We start from the raw sequence: 16,486 nt of genomic DNA on the forward strand, positions 1-16,486 counted from the left end.
TGACAACAGAAGATGAAAGTAAATTAAAACCTATATAAGTCACTGCCTTATCACTGAAAATGCTGTTTTATACAGAGCTAGCAATACTGTCACTTGAAATGGCTATGATTTACATGAGAGGTGGCAGTGAGGATAATTTATATGCAGTGAAGATAATTTATATACAGGTGAAATATAAACCTGTAAAGAAGGATTTTATGTGAAAATTTAATCTCAAAACATGGCAGAGCTTTGCAGACTGCCACCTCAGCTTTAAAAGAAAAAGAAAAAAAAAAAAAAAAAGGCTTCATCTCTCTAATTCCAAAATAGCCAAAATCCCTAACACATGCTAAACTCAAATATTTATCACCCCTACCAAGTCCGAGTTAGAGGAACTATTTATAATGTGGAAAAAAAAAGTTCGTGATCCTTAAATGTGGTACCAGACTCTCTCTAAAGAAAAAAATTAAGAACAAAGGCACTTCTCCCTGACATGCTCGTGCATCACACTTATTTTATAGCCAGTGCAATCATAGTTGGCAGACCATCAATGCATTGTGGAGACACAAGGTAATAAAAATGTAATCTATGCTGCGTTTACTCTAGTCAAGCTACATTTCTTTTTTATGTCTTATGGACATGTCCTGACATGAGAATTTTCTCAAATATGTGAAACGAGTGTGAAAGGATGAATGCTGATGTTATTTTAATTAATATCTATATCCTACTTAACACCGTGCACCAAAATTTAAAAGCACCCTTGAGTCTCAATCTAAAAAATATGTGAAGCAAAAGTGATAATAACTGGCATCTAGAATTTCTTAACCTTCGGTTATTGTGTTTTTTTTTTTTTTTTCAATTTGTTGGAAGTAATTTTCGACTTCATTAATGGTGGATCATAAAGGGATGACCTGTCACAGTTGCTTAACACTCAGAAGATGAGTTTAAAAAGTCAAAATCTTCAATATTGTCCACTTTCATAGCAATCGTAGCAGTGAAAAGCCAGATGAAACTGTTAACCTCTATGGAGAGGTCTTAAGGATAAAAACAATTTCATTTTATTCCAGCCTTCCACATCGAGCTTTCCAAAAAAAAATTGCTTTATATTGTTATTTAATTCCACCACATACTTGAGTCTCATCACATCAATGAAACCGCCAGGTTATAAAAAGCAAGGTATTTGGTTTACTTTGCTGGTGGTTCCTCAAAATACTTAGCTCATCACCAGCACATCCTAGGCTCAAAAGAAACAGCTTTATTAAACCAGGGGTTAGCCTGCTCTTTTTGTAAATAATGTTTCATTGGACACAGCCATATCCATTCGTTTATCTATTATCTGTGGCTGCTTTCAATCTACAATTGTCGAGCTGAGTACTTACGACAGAGACCATATGGCCTACAACAACCTAAAATACTGTCTGGCCTTTTACAGGAAAGTTTGACGACCCTTTATTCAATTACTCTTCTTTGGAAATAGCTAAAGAATAGAGAACACAATAATGAGCATTTTTTACTGTTCTGAGTAAATAAACTTTTTAAAAAAATTTTTAAATGCTGGTTTGCTGAGCAGATCAATTATTTTCAATGCTAGGGTTTTACTAAGACAGCTTGAAGGAAAAGGCCATTTTTTTAAATATAATAATCAGTTCTGGATACCAAAGATGTAAGCTGCTCATACTTGCCGACCTAACAGAATTCACTGGCACTGATGGGACCTGTAATTTAATATGCCACCACATCTTTTGATGCTTTTAATTGTTTTTAATACCGATCGGCAGTTTCATTAAAACATCACAGTTCCATTAGCATTGGGGAATGTGGTAATGTGATCTAATAGTTGCTATTTCACAATAGCAACTATTGTGAAAGAATAAGTACAGCTTAAGAACAATATATAGATTAAGAACAATGGTTCAAGTCTGGCCAAAGACGAAATGGCCTTGTTGTTATGACAGGATAAACAACTCTGGGGCGAAGGTGGCACGTGCCTTCAAAGGCCGCATAGTGAGTTATCTACAGTTTGCAAACTGTGTGCTTCTGAGGCCTTAGAACTTGGGGATGCTGGTTTGGCCTGATTTGATAAGTTCCAATTTTTCTCACAGTCTCTGGAAGCACACTCATATATTCTTTTATACATGGGCCATTTGGATATGAGAAGAAATCACTCTTTGCCTCTTCCCCCATCTGGCAGAGACCCTATGGCCATAAACTTGATCCCAAGATCTATCCCACACGCCGAGTAACCTGTGTGGCAAGGCTCTGTGTCATCTCTACAGATGGTCGTTCTCTAGCATATGCTGGGATTCTGGGAAATAAGCATGACACACAGAAAGGAGGATGAGGTAGTGTATGGTGAACATGCATTTCCAACCCAGGGTTTGCTGGTTTAGTCCCTGCTTCTCTAGCAAGAGTGGAAAAACTGAGACATCTAACAAAAGTACTACAGTCAGAACAGCAACTTCTACCTAACTTGCAAATATCCAAAGCTAGGACAATGGTCTAACAAATTCAATTTCATAAACATCTGTTGAGAACTGGAGGCTTCAGGCATTCTAATACTTTAACATGCCTTCAAGTCTCTGGAGAGCAGACCTGTTTACACCAGCCTAGTTCTATCTCTGAATCAGACGTGGGCACACCACCAGTCTAGATTGGAGGTTCTTAAATGGGGGTGATTTTGTCCCCCGCAGGGCACAACTGTCAAAGTTTAAATATATTTTTAATGATCACAGTTGGGGTGGTGTTACCAGCGTCTAGTGGGTAGAGGCCAGGGATGCTGTTAAACATCCTCCATGTACAGGAGAGCCTCCACAGCAATGAACTATCTGGCCCAAGATGTCAATAGCATCAGGGCCGAGAGACCTTGGCGTAGATACTGTTTGCACCAAAAGTCACTGCAAGGAAAAGAGCCAAAAGGGTCATCTGTCATTCTCTTTGGTGTGACCCTTGGTGCAGTCAGTGGACTAAAAATCAGCATGATGCTCCCTGAGATGAAATGACATGAAGTAATCAGTTTGTTTAACCTTTTGAGATGCAATCTGACGGGGCGAATACTAGGGAAAAAACCGATCATACTCTCTGTTTGAAATGTAAACTGATTAATAAATATTAATGTAAGTAATGTTACTGTTTACAAAATTTGCACTGGGCAGATCAAATGTGAAACTTTTGCACTGTACCAAACGGGCAGACACAAAGGTAATATTAGGAACGACTCGGGTTCTGCAAGCTTCTTTATCCCAAATGGGATATCCATAAGTTTATGACAAAAATGAAAGCCCTTAGCCTCATGTCACTATCCATTCTATCGATAGCTTAGATGTCTATCTTTGGTACAAACAAAATAAAAAATAAATAAATAAATCAGTGTCCCTTAAAATTGGAATGCTCAAAATCTGTTTTTATGACAACTATTCAAAATCTAAAAATGCCCAATTATAATAAGTTTTGAAAGGAAAATTACTGTGTTTATGAATGTAGAGTATCACACATTTCTCCATATGAACCACCTTGTAATCAGTTTAACTGAAGAGCCTTTTCGCTCTCATTTCACATTTATTATTTCACTAGAAGCAACTCAGACCAAGAAACCTGTAAAAACAACCATCTTTGGGAAAAAAGATACCTTCCAATTAGCCCTCGGTTGGTGAAGGAGCCAAGTGTAAGCCCAGGCTGCCAGGTCAAATGGGCCCGCTCACCTCTCCAGTCTGGCTCATTTTCTCCAACTCCAGGCTGCTATCTGCATTTGACCTCCAGATGACCATGACTTTTTCGATTCAAATGTGCAGCTTTGCTATAAATAAGACAGCAGAGCTGCACAGGCTATAAATAACCAGAAATTATATGCTTTCCTAGTCTGTTTGTACTAGCACTGCAAAACCCTTCACTTGCAGTGATTGAACGGTCTCTGTAGATAGATAAGAAAATTTAACTGCCAAAGTCACACTTCACTCTCCTAGAATGAAAAGGTATCAGGATCCCAAACACACTACCTGCAGACGGAGAAAAGGCACTGGGAAAGAGAAAATTACAAAAGATTTTCAATGTCTGTTTGGAAAAGTTGAGGATGCAAGTACTTCATGAAAAAAAGTTTATGAAATGATGATGTTCATTTCCATTAATTAATAAAAGTGAGAAAACACAATTGTTTTACATGCTAAAATGGCAAACTAAAGTAAAAATAATTGTTGTTTTGTAAAAGGGTGGGAAAGACATTTTAATTTATAGATGTGTGCTATATTCCTGGCATTTAGAAAATACGTTTTTAATAATCACTTATTTCCACCAGCTTCTGTATTCTCAAAATGTGCTTCTGAACCTCAAGTGTAATTTTTCTAATCTAGAAAACAATGTCAGAACCGAATACTTGGCCACTTGGACTATGGAGCACGGCCACAGTATTATCTAGACTTCAAACCTGGTCCTGCTATGTCTGATGGCTGGAAATAAGGCACTAAATTCTTTAAGTTTCATTTTCTCATGTGTGCAAAGCAAATGAGGAAAATGCCCACAAAGTATTCCTTGGAGAAGTAAACGATCCATGAAAATGCCTGGTAAAATGCAACACACGATGCGGATCAATGTATTATCAATCTTATAGTCTAATATCTACAATTTTTCCTACTCCTCTATATGTCTACTCACCTGCCATACTTTCCATGTTCTTAAAAAGAATGCTTTTTCATAATCATAGGAATGTTTATTATGGTAGTAACAACCACAGCCTTCAAAAGTTATACATAATTTGAATACATTTAAATTTAATGGAAGCCATTAAAAAACTTTATGGTCCATGATAAAATCTTTTGTAAATTACATAATTCTCCAACTATAATTTATCTTAAAAATAAGATAATTGGTCTCATCAATTTTGAGACTAAATTTTTTAGAATACAGATAATACATGCTAATTTTCATTATATCTATGCTACATCTGAAATTATGTCCCTTCTCCTAGCAACCACAAGCATTGACAGTATATGTTATCACTAACCTAATACTACATAAATCTATTTCTGGATATAATCCAAATATAAAAATGAGTAATTTTTGACACCATGTTTTTAAATCAAGCTAAGACTGATACACCAATTGAAATCATCACAAAGCACAGCATTGTAAGGGAGGTTGAGAGAACATTTCTCAGTAGGAAGCTCTTTCTCTATCTCTTAATGATAAAAAGAGAAATTTGGCACCTCTGTCCCGCTAGTTGTGCATTCAGGGAGAGGAAGAAGAGATAGTTCTTCACTTCTTAAGCTTAACAGCTGTCTTAAAACATACACAATTGAAGCCAGTGCATACACATTAGTCCCTGGAGTTAGTACAATGCATGCATAATTAAATATTTTTCTGGAGAATAAGTCTATAAACATGGCCTCTTGTTAAATCATGGCATCTTGTCAGCTTTAGGAAATAAAACAGGGATGCCAAATAAAACACAATAGTAATGCTGTATATACGACATTTTGCAGAACCCTAAATGAAAAGAAATATTAGATACAGAAGCAACTTAGTTGATGCCCTTAGCTCGACATCTGAAGTTTTCCGGCAAAATTAGACATGACGACGAGTAAGGCAATGAAAATAAACATCTTATTAAAAGACAGGTGTTCAAGAAACAGAACCATGCAAAGAGAGAGGGCAATGATGCTGGAGTTATAATCCGGCCATGCAATGTACTCCTCCACCCCACCTCCCCTCCCCTGAAATAAATTACAACATACGTTTAACAGGATCTTGGGGGAGAGGTTCCTGGGTAGTCTTGAGTAAACTTTGGGACACTACGGAGAAAATAAAAGAACATAACTAAAAACAAAAACAGAAACATGGGAATGATGACTGAAACTCACTCAAAGAATTCCACTGACCAAAGAAAAAAACAAAATCGTTGAATTCAAAACAAAAACTAAACAAATATCCTAGGTTTTGGCCCCAGCGTGGAACCAAAGTAAAGATATAAATATACTTCCACAATAACACCTTAGAATGCTGGATATTTTGTCTGAGGTAGTACAGGCCCCCTGGTGAAGCATTTCTTGCTCCCATGCTCCCATCACCAATTCCCATTGATCCACCCTTCCCAGCATCTCCATCATTTCACCTGTTCACAGGGCGGCCTCCAGCTATCGGCTCCAACTACAGCTGAGGCTTTACTTTCCACTCATCTGACCACCTTTCTAGCTGACCTTCAGCCTCTCCTATTTGCTTTCTTGACAAATTACTATGTAACCCGCTTCCCCTGAAACTAAATACTGCCTGTCTTATCCATCACGTCTTGTCGGGAGCACCTACCTTTTGCAAATCTCTCAGGAAAATGTGTGCCATCCAGGGCACTTCCAGAGGCTCCATCTGACCTGTGGTACCTGCTCCTTGCTCTCAGTCTGAGTCAAATCAAACTGACCAAACGAAGAGGGCGTGCGTAGGAGCTGTCGTAAGGTTTTTTGAGGGGGGACAATTTCTAACTCTGGAGGCATATCCATCACTGATGATAAGTTTTAAAAACCCTCTTTCTTATATAGTATATAAATACATATTTATACTCCAAAAAAATAAATCCACCTCAAGGGGAAGGGAGAAAAAAGCTGGAAATCCGCCAGAAAATTTCCCCCAGCAGCTAAACCAGTTATAATCACTAACAAAAGCCCTTTGTTCCAGAGGCTCCAGGCGACGGAATCCCCCATTGTGTTCCCTGTTACCTGACCTAATTAACTTCTTTGTTTGAAAGTGAAGAAAGGAGTCTTTTGAGCTAGAAGGTGCAATCATCCAATCCCAGCCAGGACAGATGCCCTTGTGGTTGCCTGTTCTTACACCTGCTCTCACACAGGACAGAAGTGGAGTCATCTCTTACAAAAGAGACCAACAGGAACTATTCCATCAGATTCCACTTAGATACTGGGCTTCACAACAGCTGGTCTTGTTGGTGCAGGTCCTGTTGTTGTTAGCTTAATCCTATGATCCCACTGGAGAACCATTTATATAATCCCTAAGAATCCCAAGCAGGAAATGGTGACTGTCACCTTCACAAAACATGGGAGAAAAGGCAGGACTCTCTCCCTCTCAAACAAAACAAAACAAAACAAAAAAGATATACAATTATTGAATTCCATCTTTAATTTATCAAGCTGAATAATTATTTTCTGAATAGTTAAAACTTCCTACTCATGAACAAATATTAAGTATAATTGGGAATTTCATGTGGAAGACTGTGAAGAACAAAAGTCCCATATGTCTGGTGTATTACTTCCTGAGAACTACCTTCGTGGAAAAAGTTTCAACTCAAATTTAAGTCACCCAGACTTCATTTGTTTCTCTCTCAGACTTATGAAAAGCTTCAAGTTCAAGAGAAAAGGCTTTGAAAATTATACTCCCTGGGCCTTCTGTCACTGGAAATTTCCAACGTTGAGTTTTTTCTAATTCCAAGAGAAAACATGAAAACTTGGCATTGCAACTGTCCACGTGTGAGCTCAGGGGCCACAGCGACAGGTCTACCCCTGGCATTGGAAGTGCGTGTGTTCAATTCGGTCACATTCCCTCGCCACCACAAAGAGTCTCATGTTATGAGATAACGTAAAGGTTCTCATCACAGCAAATATGCCTTACCCATCCATGCAACCGAACCTTCATCGGCCTGGCTTCCAGTGGTAACCCTTATTTGCACACGTAGTGCACAAGCATGGACTCGAACACACACGTACACGGACGAACACATATGTATACATTTGCAGAAAACGGCTCAGAAGACAAAAGAGCAACTCCAGCTGGGCTTAAAGGGAAGCACTCTAAGGTCCCCAGAGACTGCAAGTCATATGCACCACAGCTAGTAAGAGAACACACCCAAGGCCATGCTTTACTAGAGAGAGAGAGACGAGACGTGTGCCCACAATCGAACATACTGGAGGAGATGCCTGGCGATCAAAGAGGCTGACAGACATTCGGTTAGTGGTAGCAACAGACCCAACCCCAAGAATCAGGAAAACCAATCTGTTACAGGGAGTATAGTCAGTGGCGAGAAAGATGAAAGGTGGCCAGGCTTGAGGAAGGTCCACTTACTGACGCTGCCACACACGGCCATGCAGTACTCCTCTGTGTCAAAGTTGTTTCGGTTGCCGCCACATCCGCCGTAAAAGAACGGGGCGCACTTCCCTTCAGTCACATCAAAGTACCAGCGGGAGATCATGGCTCGGCATGGCCCCGTCTCGGCTTGTTCAGAGCACACCTCTAATCAGAGGAGATGTGGGAACCACATTTAGCATGAAAAGGTACCGGCTCGCGGTTCATGTACACACGTTTATTTTTCTAACGCATCGGTCTTCCCAGTGTGACTCGTGCTGGGTTTATTAGACAGCATCTGCCAAACACTCACCGAGGAATTTAATGAACTAGCAGGACATTAGGATTACCTTCGAAACAAAGCAGTGCATTCACATCTGGTTTCATGAGTGTAACTCATGGTAGTAATAAAAGGATTCTAGCTAGAGGTGAACAGATCTTTTAGCTGCTTTAGATTAATAGTAAATGTTTCAAAGTGTCTGCACATCAAAACATTTCTTCACTATAAAAAAATAAGCATTTCTTTTAAGATAACTTTGAATTAATTTTAAAGGTAAAAGGATTGTGTTTGGTTAAGATGCAAAAAACTTAACTCACAAATATCTAATTATCTTTAATAAGTGATTGCTTTGACTTGAAATATAAAATAATTACAATATTTTACATGTGATCCAGTTTTCAAAGAGAGCCAGTCTGTCCACTGACTGTCTTTATTTGAAAGCTTTATGTAATGTAATACCTGTGAATGTGACTTAAAGTTGATTAAATTATCTCTAATTAAAAACAATCTTATTTGTATATTTATCTGTCCTTTAGATAATAATGTCCCCCAAAATAAAACAGAGTCAACCAACTCTAATTTGTTAATACATACTACGTATTGTTTTACATTAAAATACATCTTACCCGTCAACATGCTTTACCACCCTCCCCAAGAACAGGTTCACAATCCCTGATTAACCCAAAGTGTAGTAACCTGTCTAATTCCATTTTACCGTGATTAGAATAAGAAACCTACCTCCCATGTACATTCACTTTTGTAAGAAGTAAAACTATTCTCCAGCTGGGTTTGTGCCCTGCCCTATGTAGGCTCATGCCTTAGTATCCACAGATGTCTAGCTTATTGTTAGTTTTATTAACACACCAGGGGAAAGCACCCTTCTTCTAAAAGATAAAAGCCATGCAAAACCCAGAGCTTCCAAATTAGGAATATTCAACAGACTGACCCCAATGAATCACTCAAAGACAAAGATCCACAATGTCGATGTAAATGAGAACTAGTATTTTACTTCCCTATACACACCACTCATTGGTCTTTACAACCAAGGCAAAGAGGTGATGGCAAACCCAGAAGCTGCTGCCATTATGACAGGGGCAGCCAGCACTGAGTGTTAACCTCTCCGCTGGAGAAATGCTCGGTGTTAACAGAAGAGATCTAAGATAATTCTGGCTCTCTCTTTGGGTGATTTTCAGATGGAAGTATCTGGCTCCAGAAGCATCAAGTTCGATGTCACCCACCTTAAAGTCATTTCATTCAGTTCTGTTGCTTTGAAAGTCCATGCTTGCCAAGCTATGATGAGTTTTTTCATTTGCTTTCTGCAAAGAATTCTCCAGTATGATGAAATTCTGCCAACATGTTGATATAAGTATCCCATCTGCTAGGCAATCGATTTATCCTCCTAAGTGAAAGGACTAGCATTCTCACTTATATAGGGTAAGTTAGTTTTCAGGGGTCTGATCACCTCTGAGTTACTGACAAAGCATCTTCTGGGCTGCAGAACTAAAAACCAAGCCCCAGATGTAGGGTATCTGCCAACTACAGCCATCAGCTGTCTCTACTCCCAGACCTTATCTTCAGTAGTAATAAACACCTACAGGTTGGCTTTTTGCTCCTTCTCTCCATCTCCCTCACCAATCAGACATGTTCATGGAACGTGCTATTTCTTGTTTCTAAGACATGACAACACTTTTCATTCATCTCTTCTTCAGGCTGTACTAATTCCAACGAGACTACAAGGCAACGGTGTCTTCTGAGCCTACACTATGGCTATAGTTGGCACTGGAGTGACTAGTGACCACTGCTATCAACAGAGGCACAGAATGAATGACCCTAAGTCATAGGAGCATGGGCAACACAACTCACTGGGCCTCAACAATTCAAGCTGATTCTCATGTTTTAGACCTCTTAGCACACCAAATGTGTGTCTTCTGACATTTGTCTGCCTGCCACAGGCCTCACAGTATACATCACAGCTCTGCAGGGACAGGAAACATGCCTTTAATATCTTCTATGTACTAAGTGAAAGTCGTAGAATTTCAGATGGGTGCAAGTTAAGTAACGGGACGGAGGAATGATTATCAAAGGATATAATCCATAATAGGTATTCTGCCCTTATGTAACCCAGTTACAATTTCTTCTGATAAGAGGCAAAACTTTCCAGTCCAGAACTTAAATGACATTACAATATATTGACGTTTTCCCACATCAAGAGTGAAACATAATGGCACACTCATTTTCTAAATTATATTCATTTTATTTTTCTTCTGTATCATTCTAAATGGCTCTGAAACTCTTTGTTACTGTTAATTTGTAGAGCTCCAATCAACAAGAAAAGCATTCAAGATTCAAAATCATTTACATGTCAATTAAGCAAAAAGAAAGAACTACATGAGGTGCCTACAATTCTTGTTGGAGTCTCCGATAAGAATCTTAATCCATCAATCTAAAAAGGCAAAGAAAAGAGTGATGTGATCTCCATTTGGGGACGTTTTGTTGGCTCTCCTGATATTATCGGGTCTGCTAAACTGACTCAGAATGGCCCCAAATAGTTTCATACTTTGGTGTGTGTGGACATGGTGGGGATTAGCGACCAATCTCATGGTGTTTCACATATAAAATAGGTAACATCGTATGGTCACAGCTGGTATGATAAGAGTATTGATAATCTAATGTCAAATACATAACGTATTGGGGAGTAGACATTTGTGAGCCTAGAAGAACAGGGGTGAGACTGTGTCTCTGTCACGTTGGAACCTCTCGAAGATATCCACCACATCCATCTGGTTCTGATCTGCTGCCCTTAAAGAAGGCACCCAGCTGCCCCATGCCAGAGTGAGCTCGGTCAAGCAAGAATGGGGATCTCGTTACAATCCTTCCGATTATCAGCATCACTGGTCAACCATTAACCCGGCATTTCCCATCACTTTCCTTTTGATTCTAACTAGAACATCACCTTCCTCGAGGAGTAACGCTGATTCCAGACAGGACTGAGTGGAATGTATCACACTTCATCTCTCACTCATAACTATATTCCTACTCAACCGCAGGGCATGTGTGTTTGATCTCTCTGAACGTTTCTCTAGCCTTTCACCATTTCAGAAAAATTATGTGTAGTTAAAAAGAGAACCATTGCTAAGTCTGGGAGAGGCTGAAGGGTGGGCATGGGGTAGTACTGGGGAAGTATTATGTTAAAGTTTTTATACAGATGTTATTAAGTATAAAGGCGAAGGCCTCCAAAATATTTCAGAGTCTGAAGATAACTCTTTGAAGAAAGGAACAGCTCGGGTTGAGGAAGGGTTAAGTGATCAATGTCAGCTTCACAGCTGTGATATTGCACCATAGATAGGGAATACTGGATGAAGACTATCCAGGATATCTTGGTACTGATTCTTTCACTGCATATGAAGCTATAAGTATCTTCCAAAACATGGAAAAAAAAAAAAAACCTAACAAAAAACACCCCACATTAAAAAAACACAAGAGGAATGCTGGTCGTTCAATTCGCCATAGAATGCTAATCATGTCTCTTTCCTCGAATCTCTTATCATTTCAGAGTAATTCCATCAAAGGGCTATAAGTCTCAGTCTGAGAAACTTTCCTTTAAATTCCTTTCTAGCAATGGGAAATTACCATTGCCAATCAAGATTCTAAGAAAGTAGAAGAGTGTTAAAGCACTGAATCCTGAAATATATCATTTATAAGCTGCATGATTAAATTCAGAGAAAAAGAAATCTCAAGAGCCTTTAAATACTTATGTTTACATTATTTCTTTTTGAATGGAAAAATTTGTTCCTTCCTATTCTATAGCAATCACTCAAAAAAATTCAGTGTGAAAAATGTGTTTCATATTGATTATTATAATCACTCAGTGGAAAATTATTTACAATTATCATCCACTAAATGTAGAGCATGTAAAATTAGACCTTTTATTACTGTAACCTGAAACAGTTCATCTGAAAATTAAAACTGCATTTTCCTTTTCTCATCTTCATTCTCTTTTCATTTAAAATAAAGAAAAACACATTTTGAAATCATCTGCTAAATTTATTTTTTGAATTTCAATTCACCTTTATATCTATTCAAAGTAAATATTACAGATAATAATGTAGGAGAAAATTTTCCCCGAATAATAGAAGCTGGAATCTTTCTGAAAGAGAATGTTTAAAGTTAGCTAGAAAAATAGGCGCAGACTTAAATGGACATCGAAGGAACAAAAATTTTATTTATTTATATTTAATTCTTAAACTTTTAAGATCACAGATAGTTTCCTAACAGCCATTTAGCTGAATTCTGCTGGCAGGAAAGGTTTATCTCTTCTTTTGTAACATCTCTACTCACCCTTCAAAACAAAGACCACTTAATAAACTTAAATGCTCGTGTCCACAAAGCAGTATGAAAGTTTTATGTGCTGAAATAAAGGCCATGTGCATTTTTTATACTTGTGAGGAATGCTGGTAGTTCAATTTGCCACAGAATGCTAATCATGTCTCTTTCCTCGAATCTCTTATCATTTCAGAGTAATTCCATCAAAGGGCTGTAAGTCTCAGTCTGAGAAACTTTCCTTTAAATTCCTTTCTAGCAATGGGAAATTGTGAGGTAGACCTTGCTGAGGTTTGCGCTGGTTTCGACACTAAACTCCATTTTCTAAAAATCGATATTCTACAAACATAAGATAGAAGCAGAGCTAGAGCTCCTCTGCATTACATGATTATGCAATTCGCTGTTCAAAAAAATAATGCTTAGCCACAGAAAATTAACTCTGAATGGATTTGAAATTGGAGCAATTTTTTTTTTAGTGCACCAAAGTTAGAATGCTAATTTTACACCTTTTAAAAAATTCAGCATAAAGATGGCTGTTAAAAGGAGGAGAAAAATCCTCACTTTCAAACATTCAATAATTATAATGCCTTCTTAAAAAAGCAAAGTTAACAGATTAGCAAATAATTAGCTTTAAATAAAGCACTAACTGAAGAATAATATTAGAATAAAGTAAAACTTTTTATTATTTCATTTTTAATAAATGAATTTCTATTATTCGCATATTATAGGAATGCATGTAAAATAAAAGTGTATTAAATTTACAAAATTTGAAAATGTAACCACTTGAATAATAAAACTAACAAATCAATAAATAAATAACTAAATAACTAGAGTTATTTATAGAGCTAGGAAATCTATGGCCATGCCACCCTGAACAAGCCTGATCCATCTGATCTTGGAAGCTAAACAGGGTCAGGCCTGGTTAGTACTTAGATGGGAGACCACCAAGGAAGACCAGGTGCTGTAGGCGTAAAAAATAAAAAAATAAGGGATTGTAAGCTGACAAGGTCAACTAACGGTTGCCTCGCCGCCCCCCCGCAAATAATAAATAAATAAATAAATAAATAAAATTATAAAGTAGAGCTAGGAACTGTATATTCCAATCTTGTAAAAACAATTATATAGTATAATTTCTCCATATGCTGCAAGAATATATGCATAATTAAAGTTCATATATGGTACAAATATATCTACTTTCCTTGAATTAAAAGTTATAGACTTTGCAATTTTAAAGTAGAAAGGGCAAATGATAGAAGACACATATAATTTGACCTCATAATATATCAGCTATTTAATATTAACAATAAAATAAAATGAAAACAATGACAGACCTATTAAAATCTACTAAGCATGCTTATCTTTAATATTTCAAATAAATTTTGACATATCTGCCTAATCATTTAATCATTAAAAATGAAAATAAATGACTTCAATGCCATTTATGTCAACTTTTAGTTTTCAGCCTGGTTAAGTTATTGCTACAATTCTAAATATTACTATTGGGTGACACTTCATCAGCCCAAGCTATTAGAACCGATTTTCTATTCCATTAAAGAATAAGCAGAAAAATTGTGTTTTATTCCTATGGATGAAAAATTTAAAAAGTCAACATGCTAGAAAACTAGCTATTTTTAAAGAATATATTTTTCACAACCATATACATGTTCTTTTACTGAAAAAGAAAATTTATAATGTGCTTACAAATATGAGCCAAGTAATCACTGAAACACATGTACAATAGAAAATTACTCTGATCAGGGCAATAAATGATCGGATATTTATTACTTACTAATCATATTTTACGAAACTGAGGCACGTAATATTAGGCAAGCAAGCTTCAACTAAAGTCTTATGTCAAATCTCATGTAAGCCTCAAATACCGGTTGAAATAAATAAACAAATGATGGGAACAGCTGCGCTGGTAATGAAATCACTGACTCAGTACGAAATGACGGGTGCTAATTTGTCACGGAAGTCTCTAGAAGATATCTGCAGTTGACTTGTCTTTTACTGAATTGTGTTGATTCTCTAAGGCTATCCAATACATCTGTCATTCCAATTACACCTGACCCGATTCTCACATCCCTCCACGATAGGAGATTACTCATAAAACGCCACATGAAGGAGATGTCCTTCTAAAGAATTTACACTAATCAGCATTCCTGTGTTGGCAAGCCTCCACAAAAGGGCACCCCTATGACTTTTCTTACCTTTGTTTCCTGTTATATGGGAATAAACTTGTTTTTCCCTAAGCTGTGTGGCTAGTCTGAAGCAAAACACAATATGACAAGAAGCTCCAAACTCTGGACAAGTCAAGATGTCATGTCCTTTGCTGGAAATAAGAGGAAGTGAGGCAGGGTATCTGGGAAACTGGTTGTCTACAGAAAATCAAACAAACAAAAACAACCCTAAGCATCCCGATTTATAGTGTTGGCCGATTTCCGTGATGTCAATACTTCCACCACTGGTATTTCAAGCTCCTGATGGCTGTGGCTCACAAAATTCCTCAGTACTTTAATAATCAGTTTTTACAGGCTAGCAAGTATCAGCTAGCCATACCACATGGATGAGAAGAAATAGAGCACACATGAAACTAGTAACAATTAAATAGGGAAATTCTAAGAGTTTTCTAATTTGCTTTGTGTCTTGACAATTGAATTTTTATAAAATTGCTCGCTGGGAAGTCATATCAGGATTCTTTCACACTTGGTGACATCTGATAATAACTTAAGAACAATAACGACATTGAAAAGGATGATTTTCCCTTTCGGTTTCTTACTCCCTGCCTCGACCTCCTAAATTGGCGCAGAATGGAGGTCATGAAACGCTACGAGAGATCGCTCCTGAAACTTCAGTCCAAGGACCAGCAGCACCACCATGACCTGGGACGCAGGACCCACTCCAGACCTACTGGCTCAGGATCTGTGTCTAACACCTGCCTCGGGTGACGTGCACGGACATCGGTGTTTGAGAAGCACCACGATCAACCATCTTTTTTGTGCAGCTGGAATGTCAAAATTAAATTTGTAAGATTCAATCTTTCTAAAAGGACCAGAGGGAAAGAATTAGGAAAAACTTGCTTATTAAAAGAAGTGCACATATATTTGGGAGGTGAGGAATATAACATATGGTGGCAGAATTGTAAGACTATATGTATATATTTAACTTTGTCCTGAAGTTCTGTCTTAAGCAACATTAAAACAGCTTTAATACTTCTGCCTTAAATTCAATACCAATATAATAATTTTCTTACTCATATTTAAGTCTGTGACTTCTCAGAAATCTGAATTGAAGTAATACTGTTCTTATAACATGCCAGAACATTGGAACTATCAAAGCATTTGTTTTACTGGGAAAAATAACCAAGAAAGCTGACAGATACTCAAAGAAAGATCACTAGGCTTGGAATTTATCTCCTGTATACCACTTCTCTGTAAAGGAAGAATTACATGGCATTGCTGTTATTGCAAAAAAAGGATGCTTCTAGATATGAGAGTCAGGGGTTAGAAGGATGGTCCTGTTCTTCCATGTCCTTTCCTGGGAGAGACTGAGTGTGTCCACCTCGCCATTTTAACTGGTTTCCTACCTCAGTATCCAGCAGCAAAGATGGGCAGCTTCCAGCTGAGAACAGCAGTAGCCCTGACTGCTACATGAATGCTAACCACCATCTGCTATTTTGTAACAGTGCACCAGGGGAGAGTAAATCTCTTTGGGAAGACAGAAAAACAAAACTAGAAAAACAGTTTTCCTGCACCCCTCCCTGCCTACATGGCAAATACACATATGCAATATTTAAAAAAAATAAACACTGTAAGCTGATCTGTCTCTAAAATATAAACGATGAGACAACATTACACA

The 16,486-nt window shown here is 37.7% G+C and overlaps 1 protein-coding gene and 1 pseudogene across 7 annotated transcripts in view; one reads left to right on the forward strand and one right to left on the reverse strand.

The window, feature by feature from the left end:
- Window positions 1-16,486, reverse strand: part of APP (amyloid beta precursor protein) — a 239,864-nt gene that overhangs the window by 85,620 nt on the left and 137,758 nt on the right. For 2 of the 7 annotated variants that reach the window (XM_015586507.2, XM_006908243.3), the window contains exons 7-8: window positions 8,029-8,196; window positions 5,703-5,759 (exon numbers count right to left, since the gene is read on the reverse strand). The exons of 2 other annotated variants lie outside the window; for them this stretch is intronic. In XM_015586507.2, the coding sequence (XP_015441993.1) occupies window positions 5,703-5,759; window positions 8,029-8,196 (225 nt within the window). The remainder of the gene's footprint in view (window positions 1-5,702; window positions 5,760-8,028; window positions 8,197-16,486) is intronic. 3 more of the 7 variants (XM_015586509.2, XM_015586508.2, XM_025044193.1) reach the window with 2 other exon arrangements.
- On the forward strand, window positions 13,481-13,598 carry LOC112476881 (annotated as a pseudogene).

Source organism: Pteropus alecto, unplaced genomic scaffold (genome assembly GCF_000325575.1).
Source record: "Pteropus alecto unplaced genomic scaffold, ASM32557v1 scaffold81, whole genome shotgun sequence".
NCBI classification, from domain to species: Eukaryota; Metazoa; Chordata; class Mammalia; order Chiroptera; family Pteropodidae; genus Pteropus; species Pteropus alecto.